Here is a 19,653-nt window from a genome sequence, read left to right on the forward strand (position 1 = left end):
GAAAATATCCGGAATTTTGGCTCTTAAAATTTGAAAATCTCCTGATCTTTATCATTGGTAAATTTATAAGGTGTACACCAATCAGCTTTGCGGAAGTAATTCCAAAAATCTCCACTTCCAGCTACAAACAATGCAGATTGAGGAATTTATCACTTAATATTGAGGAGTTTATCTGACATTCTGGCATTCGGAGTTACTGACATTCTGTTTGTGCACTTTGACTTTTTCACTCCATTTTTTTATTCTCTTTTACATTCTTGGTGAGCGCACAATTCAAAATAAATTTTCTCTCGTTATTTATTTTACCTGAAATTTATTCTAATTAAGTGAATTTATTCTAAATTAAAATTATGATTCCACGTTTTTTTAATTAAGAGATCTCACATTTTATATTTTCAGCAGTTCGTAAAAACAATAATTTGATACAACCAGCTTCAATTTGTCGTATTTACTTACGAGTAAGCATAGTTTTTGTATGCAATATTTCTTAATTATCAGTTGATGAAGTAATCAGTCACTTCTTCAAATAATTTTTTATTTCTACTATTTAAATTAAAATAACTCTTTTATTTACATAAATCCAGGAATACCCATTATGCCGAAAAGGAAGTGCAAGTTTACAGATGAATTGAGGATGAAATATCCAGGTTTTCAAAAGGGAAGAGTAGATGAGGTGGCGGAATGAATCGTTTGCAGTCCAGAAAGCTACATCTCGGTTGCTAACAAGGGTTCAGGTGATTTGAACATCCACATGATTTCAGAGAAACATAAGAAGAACATTAGATTTGAAAAATCTTGCAGCAAGGTAACAGACTTTTTAGTAAATGCCCCTAAAAGGCTTGATTCAAGAGTTTCTGTTGCTGAAGGAACCCTTGCCTTTCATACAGTGGCACATCACCACAGCTATAAATCAATGTCTTAAAGTCAATATGCTCTGATTCAGATATTGCTAGGAGGTTATCTTGTGCAAAAACAAAGATTGAAGTCATAATTAACTCTGTCTTAGCAATCCATTCAGTTGAAGAAGTTGTTTTAAGTCCCTACAGAATGTACAGTTTTTTGGAGTTTCCACTGATGCCACTAATCATGGATTTCTGAAAATTTTTCCTATTCTTGTGCATCATTTTGACTGGAAAAATGGTGGCTTGTTAAGCAAATAGAATTAAGTAGCAAGTCAGATGAGACCGCAGCTACCATTTCAGGCTATGTTTGTGAGACCTTGTGTAAAAGTGGCCCGGATAAGAAATGTATTGCATTTGGTGGAGATAATTGTAACACCAGGTTTGGAGGAGAGTGGCGATAAAACGGGAATAATGTATTTTCAAATTTACAAATATTATTTGGTCGATCACTAATAGGAGTGAGCTGCCTGCCCACATTCTGCACAACTGTATCCGGCATGGAGCAGATGCAATTAATGTAGATATTGACTACATTGTTCTTAACATTTTATTATTTCAGTGTCTACACTGTACATATTGAAAAGCTAAAAAAAATTATGTGAATTTACAGAGGTTACCTATAAAAATCTTCTGTATCATATCAGAACATGCTGGCTTTCTCTATTACTTGCAAAAGAAACTTAAGTTTCTTTTTGTCTCAAGACATCCCCCCCCCCCCCAAAATTTTAAAAATTTTCTTTGAAGATGAGTTTAGTGAAACTTATCTTGGTTCATTGCCAAACTGTAATATCAGTCTTCAATTCACATATAATGAGCATTGACAGGAATAACATTTTTCTTTGATAGAAGTTATTGAAGCTCTTGCTTCCGTAAGGGATATTCTGTCAGAAAGAAGTAAATGTCAGTTCATTTCCCTCAAAGTGAAGGAAATATTGGAGAAGATGGATATTCAGAGAAATGTAGAGTTTTCAGAAGAAATATCCAGAAATTATATTCATCATACACATGGACTCATACTTGGACATGTGGATGAAGCCACTGGAAGAAGTTTCTTCATTCAGGTGGTTTAAGAGAGCCACTTGAATGGGGATAGTTTGGTTTCAACAATTAGGTACCTTCATACAAAAGGTGTGTGTGTGTGTGTGTGTGTGTGTGTGTGTGTGTGTGTGTGTGTGTGTGTGTGTGTGTGTGTGTGTGTGTGTGTGTGTGTGTGGATGATGCGAAGTGCTTTGATCAGTTCTGTAATTTAAACAAATTTGTAGTGGAAATTAAGGATACTAATGTTTCTGTTCTTTGTAATATAAGGTAGGCTAATTATTTTAGCCACTGCAAGAATGAAGTTTTCACAGAGCTGTTAATAATTGCTCAATTTTTCTTTTCCATACCACTACATAATGCATTTATTGAAAGACTGCTTTCAATGATGGAAATGGAGGTGTCTAAGGATAGAAATTTGTTCACTGTGGATTCTATTAAGGGACTAATGCTTACAAAATTCAATTTCAGTGACATGCTGTGTAAAGTTTTCCATTCACATTTATCCAAAAACACAGATTTACAAAAAAAAATTTGCTTCAGTGGAAAAATATAAAAGAAATATACAGAACAGCAAATAAATTACACTAAAAAAATAAGTATTTTTTTCATTCATACCATAATTAAATTTTTTGCGCATCATTTTTTACAAGTTAAGCAATCTGCATAATAACGGTAAACTTGTGTGACTTCTGTTAATTTAAGGTATCTGAGATATTAAATTAAAATATTTAACATGTGACTGTGTTATTACCCTATTATCATAATAAACTGTTATTAAAGTGTAGGCATTTTTGAAAAGTCTGTAAGAGAATGTAAGCAGTGTTTGGGAAAAATAGAGAACAGTGTCCTCAAAAGTCCAGATTTTTCTGCCCAAATGTCCTAATTTTTAAGGTTAGAGAGGTGGCAGCCCTACCCATGTAGGTAACTTATTCCAGTAATTTATAACTCGCTGGCTAAAATAAAACTTCCTGCAATCCAGTCTAAACAACTCCCCCCCCGTAACTTGAAATTATGGCTCCTAGTTCTAGAATTATTTATAACCATGAAAATTTCATCCTTATTCATTTTGCTTATGCCTTAAACACTTCAATCAAGTCTCCTCTAAGGTGCCTAGTTTCCAAGCTCTGCAATGCACACATTTCAAGTCTTTCCTCATATGAACGCCCTTTTGCTGATCTCACAAGGCGAGTTACACGTCTTTGGACCCTTTCAAAAGGTCATTTCTTTATTTCTTTGGGTGCAGTCTCCATACTTGAACACAGTATTCCAAGTGTGGTGTCTAACAATAGCCTTATATAATGGGATTATGATGTCCTTATCTCTATTAGCAATTGTTCGATAAATCATCAATAGGACACCTTGCAACCCGTCTACAATGCTCGGAAAACTTCATATCCGACTATATCATAATACCCAAGTTCCTTTTCTCCACTATCGGCTTTAGTTCAATTCTGCCAAGTGTATAAGTTATTTTGGAGTTACTGTTCCCCAGGTACAATACCTTACATTTTGCTGGATTAAAGCAATAGCTGTCATTTTTCTGACCATCTCTGAAGTCTATCTAGGTCATTCTGAAGAAGCTGTTTGTTTGTTATTTGGTTTTTAGGAGCATTAGCAACTAAGGCCATATCGCTCCGGGGATATGCAGTGGTCATTCCCTGACCTTTCCGCATCCTCCGTATTTGGTGATCATGGGCTCGAATCCCAGTCTAATCAAGAAGCATGCGCTATGCACTGCTGCTCCTGCCCACCTGGCTGAAGAAGTCCTGCTTGGTGGCAATCATTAACTATTCTACCATTCTTTGCATAATACAACTTATTTACTATATAATCTTTACAACTTATTTACTAGGCATACATTGTATTCCTTTACCAGAATGATTTTATGAATAAATTTTAAATCATGGAATGTTATTTCTCTACTATACTAAATATCTCAAGGGGTGTGTCTTGGTAGTTAACTATATAAGAACACCAAGTCTTAATTGTTTATACAGTAATGTCAGAAGTGTTGTCAATAAAATGAGTGAATTTGAGCTGCTGGTTAGGACAAGTAACGTAAGATGACATAATAGGGCTTACGGAAACGTGGTGCCACTTGGAAAAACGGGATGATGAGTTTCAGTACGGTATGTACAAAGTATTTAGGAAGGATAGGGCAGATTGAAGGAGTGATGGGATGATGCTTCTTATCAAAAGCAGCCGAATGAAACAAAAGCTTTCCAGGATTCGCATTAGTATACAATCTGTATGGTGTGAGATAGTTGGAAGCAAAGGTATAATGAGAGTGGAGTGATCTACAGGACAGGTGATTGTGAAAATTGTGATGAGAGCCTCTACAAGCAAATAGAATGGGTAAGTAAGCATAAGCTTATTATGGATGATTTCAATTGGCCTTTCATTGATTAGAGCAAATGAGAAGGAAACTCTATAAGGGGGAAAAAATTTTTAAATTGACTAGATGATTGTTGTTTGTATCAGCATGTCAGGAAAAGTACTAGGGAAAAGAATATTCTAAATCTGATCATCACCCATGAACCAGATGTCATAACAGGGCTGACAGTACAGGAATCAGTAACAGGAAGTGATCAAAGAGTTCTACAGTGAACGATGAAGGGAGAGGTAGCAGTAGATAAAGGAAAGGAAATTATGATGGCTTAAGGTGCTACATGATCTCTATTAACTGGGTCGATATCTCACAGAGAGTGAATACAAATAAATTACGGTATACCTTGAAAACATTAATCACAGAAGCCTTAAATGCATATATACCAGGGGAGGCCAACAAGTCGATTACGATCTACCAGTCGATTGCGGCTTTAATTTCAGTTGATCATGAATAATTTTAAATATATATAAAAAATAGATTAGTCAAAATCTAAATGTTATTATTATGCACCCCACTGAATATGCTTATTACAAATTCATTGAACCACATGACTACTCTTGTCACTACGCAGCTGATAGGCTTGTCTAGTGAAAATTCACGCAGTTACGTTGTGGAGAGCATAGTGTATGTGTCGAATTCTTATTTAGCTTACTTAATATTAATAACTGGACAGTACTTATAAGTTAATTTAATGCCCTTTGATTTAAAATGAATACTACGAAAAAGAGTAAAATGTATTATTTTCATAAGAGTGAGAACTAGAATACTTTTTTTAATGATAAAAGAAAAATGTTGTTTGATTTGCAATGCTTCCGGAACTATACCCAAAAAAAGTAAATTTAGAAAAGCACTTTGGCGCACTCCATGGTAATTACCAATTGATTTTCCACCTTATAAAAAATAAATTAAAAGAACTTAAATCCAGATTATTCACACAACAAAATTTCTTCATGACACCTAATTTACAATCTAAAGCAGTAACTATAGAATCATTTAAAGTGAGTCATCATCTTGCAAAAAAATGCGATTCATTTTCTGATGGTCAATTCATCAAAGATGCATTTTTAGAAATAATAGATTCTCTGAAAATTTTAAGAACAAAAATGAAATTAAAAGTGCTCTTCAAGATATGCAATTATCTCGAAATAGTGTGATGCGATGCATCCAAAAAATGAGTAAAAATGTGAGTGAACAATTTGCGTGCTCATACTGCTAATTGTGTGTCCTTTTCTTTAAAACTGAATGAATCTACAAACATCAGTGATACAGCTCAATTGCTCATTTTTATTCGTATGGTTTTTGATGATTCTGCCACTCGAGAAGAACTGTTGGGTATGGTTTCGTTAAAAGAAAGAACGAGAGATCTTGATATATTTAAAGCATTCAAAAATTTTATTGAAAAAATTAAATTGCCACTATTTAAGCTCGTATCAATAACAACAGATGGAGCTAAAGCAATGATGGGGTGTCTTAAAGGATTCATCGCATTGTGCCAAAAGGCAGTATTTCTGAGTTACCACTGTATCATCTACCAACAAGTGTTAGTAAGCCAAAGATTAAATACTTAGCCAAAGATTTGAAAAGTCTCCTTTGAAGAGACTTTTCAAAATGAAACTCAATGAAAATGAACCAGATATAATATTACACACAGATGTGAGGTGGCTATGTTGGAGTAAGGTTCTACAGAAATTTCGAAATTTGCTGAATGAAATTAAAAAATTTGTTGATCAAAGGGGAGATGATTATCAGAAGCTACAAGAGTGGTTGTGTGATCTGGCTTTTTTGGCAGATTTTACCAGTAAATTAAGTGATCTGAATTTGGAATTACAAGGAAAAAATAAAAATGTGGGTGACATGATTAGTAGTATTTCTGCATATATAAATATCAATTTTTGACAATGGCTAAGGATCTGAAAGGAAAAAAATTCGATCATTTTGCAAATATGTAAGATCATTTGCAAAAATATACTGTTTTTGAATTTAATAGTCAGAAATGTGTTTCTGAAATTGAGAAAGTTGTGGATGATTTTGAAACCAGATTCAGGGATTTTAAAAGAATTGGAGACATTGTTCAATATATTTCTTATCCATTTCATATCGACAGACATGAAACAAATTGCAGTAAAAATCACTGAGATTTTTCACATGGACAAAATATTACTTGAAAATGAAATTATTACATTGTGAAACAATATCTTCCTAAAAGCCAGATCATCAGAAAAAGACTTGAAAATATGTTTGCCGAGAAAAGTACCCAAATGTAAAAAAATGCAGTGAACTTTTAAATTCCTGTTCTGGTTCCATATCTATGTAAATCGGCCTTTTCATATTTGAAACAAACAAAGAATCGCTCTACTCTTACGGACTTGCATACAGAAGATTCTTTACGGTTGGCCTTATCACAGTATATCCCCAATTTTGAAAGCCCAATGGTTGCTGCTCTTCTTGGACTAATGTTATTAGTGGAGTCCCACAGGGTTCGGTGTTAGGTCCACTGTTGTTTTGTACATTTATCAATGATATTGATGAAGGTATATCAGGCTTAATGTCGAAGTTTACAGATGATACAAAGGTTGGCAGGGTTGTTAATGACAGTAATGGCAGTGTGCTACTGCAACAGGATCTAGATAATTTGGGCAGATGGGCTAAGAAGTGGCAACTGAAGTTTAACCTTGACAAATGCAAAGTACTGCATATGGGTAGAAGTAACCCCAGAGAAACGTACCAAATGTGTGGTACTACACTTAAGGTGGTAGAAAATGAAAAAGATCTGGGAGTAATTGTGCAGTCAGATATGAAGTTTTCTGAGCAATGCAGACAGGCTGCCAGGGCAGGTCATGGGGGTTTTGTCAATGATATATAGGAATTTTGCTAGCAGGGAAAAGGAGGTGATTATCCCTCTGTATAAGGCAATGGTCAGGCCACGCCTTGAGTACTGCGTACAGGTCTGGAGGCCTCATTTTCGGAAGGATGTAGATTTACTTGACGGTGTACAGAGAAGGGCAACAAGATTGGTGAGGGGAATGAAGGGATCCTCTTACCAAGAGAGGTTTAAGTTCTGCAAATTGCAGTGGCTGGTGACTAGGCACCTGCGCGGTGATCTGATTGAGGTGTATAAGGCTTGAATGGGTTCAGCACGCTGAATTCTGATGGGATCCTTCCACTTGTTCAGATTACGAACCTAAGGGGGCATAAATTCAAATTAAGAAAGGACAGATGTAGAACAGATGTGCAGAAATTTGCCTTTAGCCAGCGGGTGGTTAATTTCTGGAACAAACTTCCATCTGTCATTGTGGAAGTTGATAGGTTGAATAAATTTAAGGAGGAACTGGACAGGCATTTGGAGGGAATGGTGTGATTTTTTTTTTTTTTTTTTTGGCTGATGCTGCATAAGCTCATACACTTGCTTTCTTGCATCACATGCCACTACTACTACTACTACTACTACAAATGCCGACCGGGCTAGCCGAGTGGGTAAAGTACCTGCCCGGCAACCCAAAGGTCGCGGTTCGATTCCCGCCTCGGGCTTGGATCAAAAGTACTGCAAAAAACCTTGGGAGGTGCAATATGGCCACAGAAGCCGATGCGCCAACAACTACCAAATCAAAAAAAAAAAAAAACTACTACAAACTTCGCATAAATTAAAAATTTAAATACGTATGAATTTAAAATAAGAATTGTATTGTATTTAATTTTAAAATTTATAAACAACATTTTTCAATATGTGTTGATTAACTTTTTTAACCATATGCAATGAAATTCTTCAGATGGTAGATTGCGGTACATTTTGAAGAAAAAAAGTAGATCGCATCACAAATTAAGTTGGCCACCCTGGGTACCATTAAAGAAGTGCTCCAAGAGAAGGATTCCAAGTTGGATGAAATTGCCAGATTACTAGACCAGAAAAAGATGGCAGGATAAGTTACAGAGCAATAAAAAGTACTTAAGCCTATAACAGCTACAAATTGTCACAGAAAGGTTAGGCTGGAAAAAGTGGATAATGAGAAATCGCTGGCAAACAGAGAAAAGAGTGTAGATAAGGAATTCTTCACATATATAAATGCAAAGAAGAGAAGATAAGGGACAAATCAGATCAGACCCTTCTGTAATGGATGTGAGATAGTATTAGACACCCCAGCTGATGTTGCAGATGAACTCAACAGTCCAACAATATTTACAGAAGAAAAACCCTTTGTGTCAATGAGAAATTATGGAAGTAAAGTTGAAAAATATGTAATTAATGAAATTTCACATGATTATTTAATGAAAAAACTTTCAATCCTACAGGCAAGTAAGACTCCTGGGGTTGATGGCATATAACTGATAATTTTAAAGAAGACGGCATTGAACCATTAAAGCTAATTATGAGAGTATCACAGGACTCAGGAGAGAATCTGTTGGATTGGAAAAGTGCCAGTGTATCACCGATACATAAAGGTAGTTCTAAGAGTGCAGTGGGAAATTACTGACCTGTCAGTCTAACTTCAGTAGTAGGGAAAATCACGGAGGCAATGATCAAGGGTGGAATTCAGGATCATTTAGATAGAAATGGAATTCTGAATGATAAGCAGCATGGTTTGTAAATCATGTTTAAAAAATGTGGTTAGGTATTTTGACAGGGTCACTCATGAGCTGGATTTAGGAAATAATTTTGATACTGTTTATTTAGATTTCAGCAAAGCATTTGACTCAGTCTCACACAAGTGATTACTTTATAAGCTGAAACAGGTTGAAATCACAGAGAAAATACTCAGATGGACACCAAGATGGCTTGAGGGAAGGTTGTGATAAATGGTTATTCAGATTTGGTTAATGTAAGAAGTGGGGTTCCCCAAGGATCAGTATTGGGACCACCGTGATGTTTAAATTTGCAGATGATGTAAAGATCTGCAGAATAGTTAATAATTGCAGCCAAGCAGAGTTTCTTCAGAGTGACCTACATAGACTTCAGGGATGTTCAGGAAAATAGCAGCTATGCTTTAATCCAGCAAAGTGTAAGGTATTATATCTTGGGCACAGTAACTCCAAAATAACTTATACACTTAATGGAATTGAACTAAAGTCGGTAGTGGAAGAAAGGGACTTGGAAGTTACGATACGGTCAGACATGAAGTTCTCTGAGCATTTTAGACAGGTTGCAAAGAAGGCCCATGATATCCTATCGATGATTTATCAAACATTTGCTAGTAGACATAAGGCGTCATAATCCCGTTATATAAGGCTATTGTAGACCACACTTGGAATTCTGTGTTCAAGTATGGAGACTGCATAAAAAAAGACATCAAGATTCTTGAAAGGGTCCAAAGATGGGTAACTCACCTGGCGAGATCGGCAAAAGGGCATCCATATGAGGAAATACTTTGAATATGTGGGTTGCATAGCTTAGAAACTAGGCACCTTAGAGGAAACTTTATTGAGGTGTTTAAGGCTCTGGGTCGCAAAAGTAAAATATTTTCATGGGTATAAATGATTCTAGAACTAGGGGTCATAAATTTAAGTTATGGGGAAAGAAGTTTAGAATGGACTGCAGGAAGTTTTATTTTAGCCAGTGAGTTATAAATGCAGGGTCATGGAGTTTTGTCAAGGATATATAGGAATTTTGCTAGCAGAGACAAGGAGGTGATTATACCTTTGTATAAGGCAATGGTCAGGCTACACCTTGAGTACTGTGTACAGGTCTGGAGGCCTCCTTTTAGGAAGGATGTAGAGTTGCTAGAATGAGTACAGAGAAGGGCAACAAGATTGATGAGAGGAACAAAGTTCTCTTACCAGGAGAGGCTTAAATTCTGTAAGTTGCAGCATCAGGAGACTAGGCACCTGCGAAGTGATCTGACTGAGGTGTACAAGGCCTTGAATAGTTTGAGCAGGCTCAATGCTGGTGGGATACTTCCACTTGCTGAGGAAGTGGAAGTATCCTACTTCCTCAGTGGAAGTGGATACTTCCAACTGCTTTAAGAACCTGAGGGGTCATAGCTTCAAATTGAGGAAAGACAGTTGTAGAATAGATGTGCAGAAGTTTGCCTTTAGCCAGCAGGTAGTTGATTGCTGGAACAGACTTCCATCTGTTGTTGTGGAAGTTGATAGCTTAAATAAATTTAAGTCTGAACTAGACAAATGTTTGGAGTGATCGGATGGGTGAAATAGGAAGGTTTTTTTTTTTTTTTGGCTGATGCTCTATAAGCTTGCTTTCTTGCATCATATGCCTTAACTAATGCTAATGCTAATTCTAAATTACTGGAATAAGTTACATATATGTGTGGTTGAGGCTGGCAGTTTGGGGAAATTGAAAGGTCAGCTGGACAGTTACCTATGGGAGGAGGGAAATGCATAGGTTGTCTATTTCCTTTTATTTTATTATTTATTAATTATTTATTTTATTTTGGCATAATGGTTAGTGTAATAGCATCATTGTTATATGTAAGTCAGTGGTGTCCCCAGAAAACTTTGACAGCTGGGTGGCATTATGAAGTAGCCAGATGGGGAAGTGTAATACTTCGTAATATTATAAAATTTTCTGTTATTTATAAATGTGACTTAAATAATCCAGAGCAAAAATTGCATAATTTAACATTATATGCTCCTGTTGCATTGATCTCGATTGCAAGTATGTTCGAATTAATACTGATCAAGATCAGTAAGCAGTACCATACGGTACCGTGAGAATTGCTTAAAATTTTAGCTGGACGGTCAGTTAAATTCACCAGGTAGTGCATCCATTTGATAGGTCCTGGGGAGAACACTGTAAGTGAATCACCAATATGGTGAAAATGGCATTGTCTTAATCGTATCTCATATTGTGAATACCTTCACAAAAAGATGCCTGATGCCTGCACTAGCTCAAATAAGTGATACTTCACCAGTGGAGAAGACTATTATTACTTATTCTCAGTGGATATCACCCCAAGATAGCCATTTCAAGGCTATTTGGCCTCTCATTAGGTACCCTGGTGTTGCAATAGTGACAACCCAGCTATAAAGTTTGTTTGTTTGTTCATTTATAGGCTTTATGGCACAAGGGCAACAAGGCCATAATATGCCTAACTGTGGCAATGTTAAATACATAGTTTTATCTATATAAATATTATTCCAGTTTACTGGAAAAATTTTGACCACATGTGATGTATCTTCTAGGAGGTCAGCAATACTGAAAGAAGTGTTCGTCATGGAAAATGAAGTAAATATAGCTTGTCGATCATTATTGTATTTGGGGCAATCTATAAGTCAGTTATGAAGTATAACTTCACAATATGAGAGATGCAAGATGGTATACAACAGTATAGACTAAAAGAATCTGGAATGGCTATGACCTCGACTCACAGGGAATTCCCTTGATGTACAATGATGCTATTGCACTAACCATTACATCATCGAAGCCATAGCCCTTCCAAATTCTGGCATCTCTCATATTGTGAAGTTACACTTTATAACTGGGTTGTCACTATTTCAATACCAGGGTACCTACCCACCCACAATGAGAGGCCATATAGCCTTGAAACGACCATCTGGGTGGTGGTATCCACTGAGAATAAGTAACAATAGCTTCTCCACTGGTGAAGCATTGCTAATTCGAGGTAGCGCAATACACCCCAGGGGCTCACATCTGGTGAGTATGGGTTTGGCACACCCAGGGTCCTGAGCTGGATATCATCATTCTTCTCTTTCTTGGTGATTCCTTTCTACTTCTCTCTCTCTCTCTCTCAGGGTAACTCGGAAATTTTTTTGGCTGGTGCAGCATATGCCTCAGGCTTCCTTGCACTATATGGCTAAATAATAATAGTAATAATATCAGGCAACTTGTTGTGAAGGTATTCACAATATGAGATATGATAAAAACGATGCCATTTTCACCATTTTGGAGATTCACTTACATACAACAATGATGCTATTGCACTAACCATTAAGTAAAGTGAATTTCCCGAAGGTTGAAGCCATAGCCCTTCCAAATTCTTTTATTTATTTTACTTTATTTTATTATTATTTTACTTTTCTTTTTTTTGGCTGTTTACAGCATAAGCCTTAGGCTTCCTTGCCCCGTATGGCCATTACTAATACTAATACAATGACTCAGAATACTTTTCAGACATTAACAACTGATGAACAGTATAATACATGATATAAAATTAGATAATGCAACTGACAACAGAATACAAATGTTTGAAATGGTTTGAAGTTCATTAAAAATAGCAACAATGTAAAAAAATCATCTATTTGAATCATGCACTGCAAAATTTTTGTGCATAAATTTTATTTTTTCATATGCTTTTATCATCTAAAATACATTTAACAATTGTATTTAATTTAATAATTAAACACATTTAATTAATAAAGCACTTTGTGCAACATTATGCAAGCATGTTACATAAAAAACAGAATTTTCACTTTCATTCTGTTTTATAGAAACTAAAGAAGAGTGATTTTAAAAGCATTATAGAAACAAATATTCACATGTAATCAAAATGAAATGAAAAACTCAAGTGTTCCCAAATATTTCTGAAAGTTGTAGTACTCATACAACAGACATTTTTGAGTTATTAAACTGAAACATTTTAATAACTTTAATTTTCAAATCCTGATGACGCTCAACAGTATGTACATTATAAACAGTCTTCTAAAAGTGCACATAATATAGGTTGATATCAGAGAGGGGGAAGGAAGGAAAAAAAAAGACTGGTCTTTGAAAACTTTATGGATCATTGCATAAGTCATTTAGAGTTTATAAGATGTCAATGTGCAAATTGCCTAACTCTTCTTTCAGAACTCGCTCAACAATGAGCAACTCCCACCTGAATGCATCTGAAATTCTATCCAGGTACGGCCCAAGCCTTGCGAAACTCCATCCCCCAAACATAACACCAGATTCTTGTTGCCAGCATGGCCTGCACTCATTGACAAGAGGAGCTGTTTCTGTAGAGATAAGATGCATTTGAATAGAAGAATCACAACACTTGTTGATGCTAATAAAGAATTGGCAACTGTTTTAGGAAACTGCCATATAAGAGAGAATACAGAGACCAAAAATTTTATCATAGTTGAAAGCATAAAGTAGATTCAAGTGCTTGCATTACCTCAAAATGTCATTAGTGGACGTGCAGTTATTTGGCAAGTAGCAGGGGAAGTACAAGGATTTGAGAAAATACTTATAATACTATGACTCCTAGAGCTTAAACTGGTTTGTTATTTGTTATTTGGTTTTTAGGAGCATTAGCAACTAAGGCCATATTGCTCCGGGATATGCGGTGGTCATTCCCTGACCTTTCCCCATCCTCCGTATTTGGTGGTGATGGGCTCAAACCCCAGTCTAATCAAGAAGCGTGTGCTACGCACCGCTGCTCCTTCCCACCTGGCTACGGAGGCCCCCACTTAAACTGGCTGTAATAGTATGAGACCATGGAAAAGTAATGGAAATTACTAAGTAGCTGAACAAAGAGTGCTGGAACTACCTGAATATTCAAATGGAAAATTCTTGGGGAAAGCAATGCCTTAAGTAACTACATGGAATGTGTCATAATTACAAAAAGTATGCCTGTATACTAATGCTTGGAGTATGATTAATAAGTTTGATTAATTTGAAATATTAGTTAAATCACCTGATGTTGACATAACATGTCTATCAGACACATGGTGTTATTTTGATACACTGGATGTAGAATTTGAATATGGTGAAAACTGCATATTGATTAAAGAAGGGCATATCCTATAATGCCAAAGTATTATTAAACTGCCAAAATTATTACTATTTATTTAAAATTATCATTAGTTTGATAATATTGCAAAGTATTACTAAACGGCTGAAGTATTACTGAGTCAGTCTGATAACAAGAAAGCAAAAAAGTGAGACTAGGGTATACTACAAACTAAATGGGTAAGATGAATATGATGGCAACTAATACAGCTGTGTGGAGTAAGCAAATAGTTATGATTATATTACCATGGAGGACTTCCAAGTTTTCAGGGACACACTGGGAATTACGGATGGCTGCTTGCAGAGCAGCAACACATGTCTTCTTCTTCTTCAAGGGGAGTGTTTCCATTTACAATGGGTTTCCTCAGTCTACAAGTTATTTTTTGGTAGGAATTTTTTCCCGCCATAAAGTGCAGTTCAAGGTGTCTTGGTCAGTTAAGCCTTGGGCTGTCATGCACTCCCGTACTCCAACCATCCATGTCCTCCTAGGTCTTCCTCTTCTCCTTCTTCCAGGAGGTATCCATTCCAGGGATAGCCTTTGGATATCTGGTTTCTTGCATCCGTTTACATGTCCATACCATGTTAAATACTTTTCTTTGAGAGTGTCAATAATATTCTTTTTCGCTTCCATTTTCTCTCTTATGTCTTCATTCCATTTTCTGTCTCTTCTAGAAGTTCTTGCTGAGACTCTCCAAAAATCCATTTCTGTGGAAAGCAATTTGTTTTCCGCCCACCTATTCAATGTCCAAGTTTCCGCTCCATACAATACAAGACTTTGTACAATCGTTTGAAATATAAGTTTCGTTGTTTTATTTAGGATATTTTTGCTCCACAGAACAGAGTTTAACATGCCGATAGCCTTTCTGCCGTCTGCAATTCTCTTATTGATCTCAGCTTGGGATGAAGATTAATCCCAAATATTTGAATTTATCGACTTGTTTGATTTTAAAACCTGCAATATTTAGAATGCGTCCTGATCCTGAAAACAACATTTCAGTCTTGCTAAAATTGATTTTTAGACCCCATTGTTTATATTCCTCAAACAATTGATGATAATGCTAATGCTAATGCTAACACACTCCTAGCCTCATTTTTGCTTTCCCAGTGCTTGAAATGTTGAGTCACACCAAACTGACTCAACATTTCACCATCCACCAATGTCAACTGGATGCACTTCCTTAGATGTTATGTTTCTTAACTAACAGCATCACCCCTCCTCCCTTCCTATCCTATCTATATTTTCTGTACACATTGTACTCCCTAAATTCCAATTCTGCATTCCTTATATCTGTGTGATACCACGTCTCCAATATTCCAAAAATATCTGCCTTTGATGTCTTGACCAGCACTTCAAATTCATAATATTTATTTACTAAACTCCTTGCATTGGTGTACATGCAAGTATACATGCACCTGCTCTTGCTCTTAGTTATCCTAACACAGTCCATGTATTTACTTGTTTCATGATGACTCCCAGCAGTTCTTGAGCTCCCCAGCAACTTGCCTTCCAGTGCAAGAATCACTTCCATCTATCACTACATTTAATTTAAAAATTTTTTTTTATTAAACCGTTTTACCACAGGAGACAGACTTCCAAAATGCATGATTTACTTTAAATATAAAGTTTAATTAATTAAATTTGTGAAATTGTGATAAAAGAATATGGTATGGTTTGTTCATCAAAATAATTCAAGTATCATTTTCAGAAAAAATAGTACAAGCAGTTCCCGCTTTACGAGTTCACAGGTTTACGATTTTTTTTTTTCTGATGTATCAAGTATCAACAAAATCTAAAATACAAACATTATGAATGTTCGTATTTTGAATGTTATGAAAGTTAAACATTCATAAATACCACATTTCAAACCACGCTCGTAGCTATACAATACAGTGTACCTCAGCTTTATGATATTAATCTGTTCCAGAGGCACCATCGTATTGTGAAAATATCGTAATGTGAACCTAATAACACATTATTTTTTGGTTATTTGTTCCAAGACCTCGGAAGTTGAAATTTTCGCTATATAACTATGCTATTTATCTCTCTAAAAGGTTATTTTTGTAATGAAAATTGTATAAGTTAATTAATGCAATGTATAAGAAGGGAGGTTCAACTGTTAAAGAATTTGGGAAAGAATTCCATATTTTAGATGCAATTAAAATAATACAACAAACCTGTAACAAAATTAAAGAGAACTTGAAGGGTGTTTTGAATAAACTGTGTCCTCAGCTTATGGATAATTCTGAAGGATTTCAAGAACCAGCAGATGTCGTACAAAATGAAACAGAAACAAATTGCTAACCAATTGCAACTTGACGTGTCTTCAACTGATGTCACTTATCTGTTTCAAGCACACAATGAAGAGCTCCCAAATGAAGACCCCTTTGAAATAGCAAAATGTGAAGAAGCTGAGGAAGAAGAAGATTTAACAGCTGAAACTCCTGAATAAGATGACTACTTGTGCCTCCAACAAACCAACAACGAGTGTGCATTTAGTCAATGATGATGAAGAATAAACATTCTTTAACATTTGTAAGTCATAAATAATGTCTTTATTATTATAATTTGCTTGATTTTACAAGCTATGTTTTTATTTCTTTGGATAAATCAATCATTGTTTAAGCATAAACTAATTAGCTAACTAATTTCATTGTTGAGAATGTAACCCCTGATTTTAGTGCTAGGAACAAATTAACTTGTAAAGTCAGGAACTACCTGTATTTGTTTTTTTGTTTTTTTTGGTTGTCCTTCATACCGAACAGATTAAGAAACATTACAATATATGTTTAAAAAAAGAAAGAAAATAAAAAAGAAATGCTTACCTTCAGCACAGAAAATGAAGGCTTATGCAGCTTGCTACAATATAAATTTAAAATTCATATATAAGTATATAATGCCAAACAAAATTAATAAATCACCAGAACTACTATGTAAAATTTACAGTAAAAATAAACTTTAAAAATTTAATCATGCACATACGCAACATTCTTCAATTTCTCTGCTTAAAATTAGAAGGTCAAAACAAGAAAGTTTAAAAAAAGACAACCAGGGTTATAATCTCCCAAGACTATTGCAGAAAAAGGAACACTAACTATATCATGAAACTAAAGTGGAAAATTAATGTTACAATTAGGGTTTAACTGAAAAAGTGTGCAACCTGAATACCAAGATAACCTAATAATTAAAATAAAAATAAATCATAAAAATAAGAAAGATACAAAGCAACACTCATCTGCAGTAGTGTCAACACACAACTTCCTGCTCAAGAAAATGCACCATCACACCTGCCAAAGTATGAGTGCCACTTTAGTAATAAATGAAATTAAACAGAGACAGGGAGCTCAAAATAATCCCTTCTTCAAAAAACATCAGCATTTATAAATTCCTAAAAGGATCTTCTTTCAGTAACTGGCTAATGTCCAGCAAATTGTCAACAGATGTTCCTATATGATCTGAATATAGAATGATAGTAATGGAAAAAACTAAACTCACTAAAGAACATCAATGTTACTTTTGATATGGACATAATTTGTTTCTCTCTTATTCTTTAATTTATATGTTTTTTTCTGTGTTTGTATGTTTCTTTGAATTCAAAATAGTTTAAAAAAAGAATAATATGAGGACATACTGATAACTTTTCAGCCCTATAACTGAAAGAAACAAGGTAACCAATTATATACATAGTTTATCCTACATATTTAAATTCCACACACTTTCTACAATGATGTTCCTACAGTAAGTAAATCTTTCAAATAGAAATCGAAAGACTGCTCTCCAAACCATGTTTACATTGCTCATAAGAACATCAATTAATGTTGATATCCTTTAAATGTTTTTTGAGATCTTGGAAGAGGTAGCTCAAGAGTGCGAGATCTGGTGAATATGGGAATGAAGATGGAAGCTGGATGTCTATTTCAGCCAAATTAGCATGCGTTTCACATGCTGCATGTGTGCACACCAAAGCACTGTCCTGCAAAAAAACAGCACTTCTCAGGTGAGCTTCCTCCTGCATTTGACCTTCAATTCCTCCTTCAGTTTGTACAAAAGTGATGAATAATGCTCAGCAATTACTATTTTACCCTTTTCCAGGTATATCCCAAATAACAGAGGCCATGACCTCCACTGGAGATATCTGGGTGCAGAAATTCTTTGGATTGGGGAGCCACTGTGCCTCCATTCTTTTGACTATTCTTTGGTGTCTGTGACATAATGAAACAACCCTGTTACAGCCAAGGTCAGGCCTCGCACCAAAAAAATCATTGTCACCTTGCTCAAAATGACAAAGAATGGCAATTGCAGACGACACACTGTCACTTTTGATCAGCATTCAAATGTTTGGGAACCCAATTGGAGAAAGCTTCCGTATGTTCAAAATGTCAGAATAACATTTTCAACACATTCTCAAGACATGCCCAGTCTCAGCTATCTGTTTAGCAGAAATTAGTCTATCAAACAGTTTCATAGTGTAAATGACATCAACATTTTCGGACACTGTCACAGAAACTCATCTTCCTGTCCTCTCTGTATCCTCAGTGTCAAAAAAAAAAACATTTTAAATTTTGCACCCCGATTTTTAATGTTGAATATCAGCATGGGCACTGTTCTCCTAACACCACCAACATAACAGCCTGAATTTCCTGTAGTGTTTTCCAATGTATAAACAGGTATTTTGTAACCATGCTACCTTCAGTTTTTCTGACATTCTCATCTGTAATTCCCAACTCTCTTCCAAAAGTCCAAATACGTGCCATAATAGGTCAGCATCATTCACTGACCTATTGTAGGTAGGTCAGCAAATATGATAATTCAGAAGAATTATCCTCTGTAACTCTCAGATACTTCTATGCCCATAGAATTATCTCTAGAAAAGGTATGCAGCATAAATTGAATATTTATGAGACAAGGAGTGGAGAGACTTTATAAGAGATGGATCATTAATTAACCTAACTGCCCTCTTTTGAATGGAGTCAGAAAACCTGTGCTCATGCCAAGATAGATTAGAAGTCTTTAATAGAGATATGTGATCTTGTCGATCTTGTCTAGTTATCTGTGTATCATTGAAGATGACCATAACAGCAGCAGACTCTTTTTTGTGAGAAATAAGATAGAACCGTGTTGTAGAAGGATTGAAGTTCTCTATGGGCATAGAAATATGCCCATAGAGATATGGGCATAGAAGTATCTGAGAGTTACAGAGGATAATTCTTCTGAATTATCATCTGTAATTCCCAATTCTCTCCCAAACAGTCCAAACACGTGCCATAATAGGTCAGCATCATTCGCTGTCCAACTCCAAACTCACAGAGAAAGATTTCCCTCTTCCTCATTTATCCCTTCTACTTCTGTATTCTGGAACACCCTTCCTTTACATATATTTCCTGAAAATTACCATCTACAGAAATTCAAGTCTAATGTCAAAGTATCTTCTGTCTTCTCAACCTTCAATCTATGCACAGTACTAAATACTATAGATTTTAATGCATTTAGAGTTTGGAGTTTTCGTTTAAAAAAATCAGATGAAGGAATACAACATTGTTGTTTTTATGATGCACCAGCATCTTAGGCACATTGTGTCAGTATATTACTGCCTGCACAAATGTAAGTGTATGGACCAACTTGCATGATTTACTGTAGCTATTCC

At 35.4% G+C, this 19,653-nt stretch overlaps 1 protein-coding gene across 3 annotated transcripts in view; it reads right to left on the reverse strand.

The window, feature by feature from the left end:
• Positions 1-19,653, reverse strand: part of LOC150088086 (nardilysin-like) — a 569,173-nt gene that overhangs the window by 409,296 nt on the left and 140,224 nt on the right. For all 3 annotated transcript variants that reach the window (XM_090370567.1, XM_090370565.1, XM_090370566.1), the window contains exon 9: positions 16,835-16,868. In XM_090370567.1, the coding sequence (XP_090226693.1) occupies positions 16,835-16,868 (34 nt within the window). The remainder of the gene's footprint in view (positions 1-16,834; positions 16,869-19,653) is intronic.

This window comes from Mastigoproctus giganteus, chromosome 3 (assembly GCF_048544385.1).
Source record: "Mastigoproctus giganteus isolate SK-2022 chromosome 3, ASM4854438v1, whole genome shotgun sequence".
Classification (NCBI taxonomy): Eukaryota; Metazoa; Arthropoda; class Arachnida; order Uropygi; family Thelyphonidae; genus Mastigoproctus; species Mastigoproctus giganteus.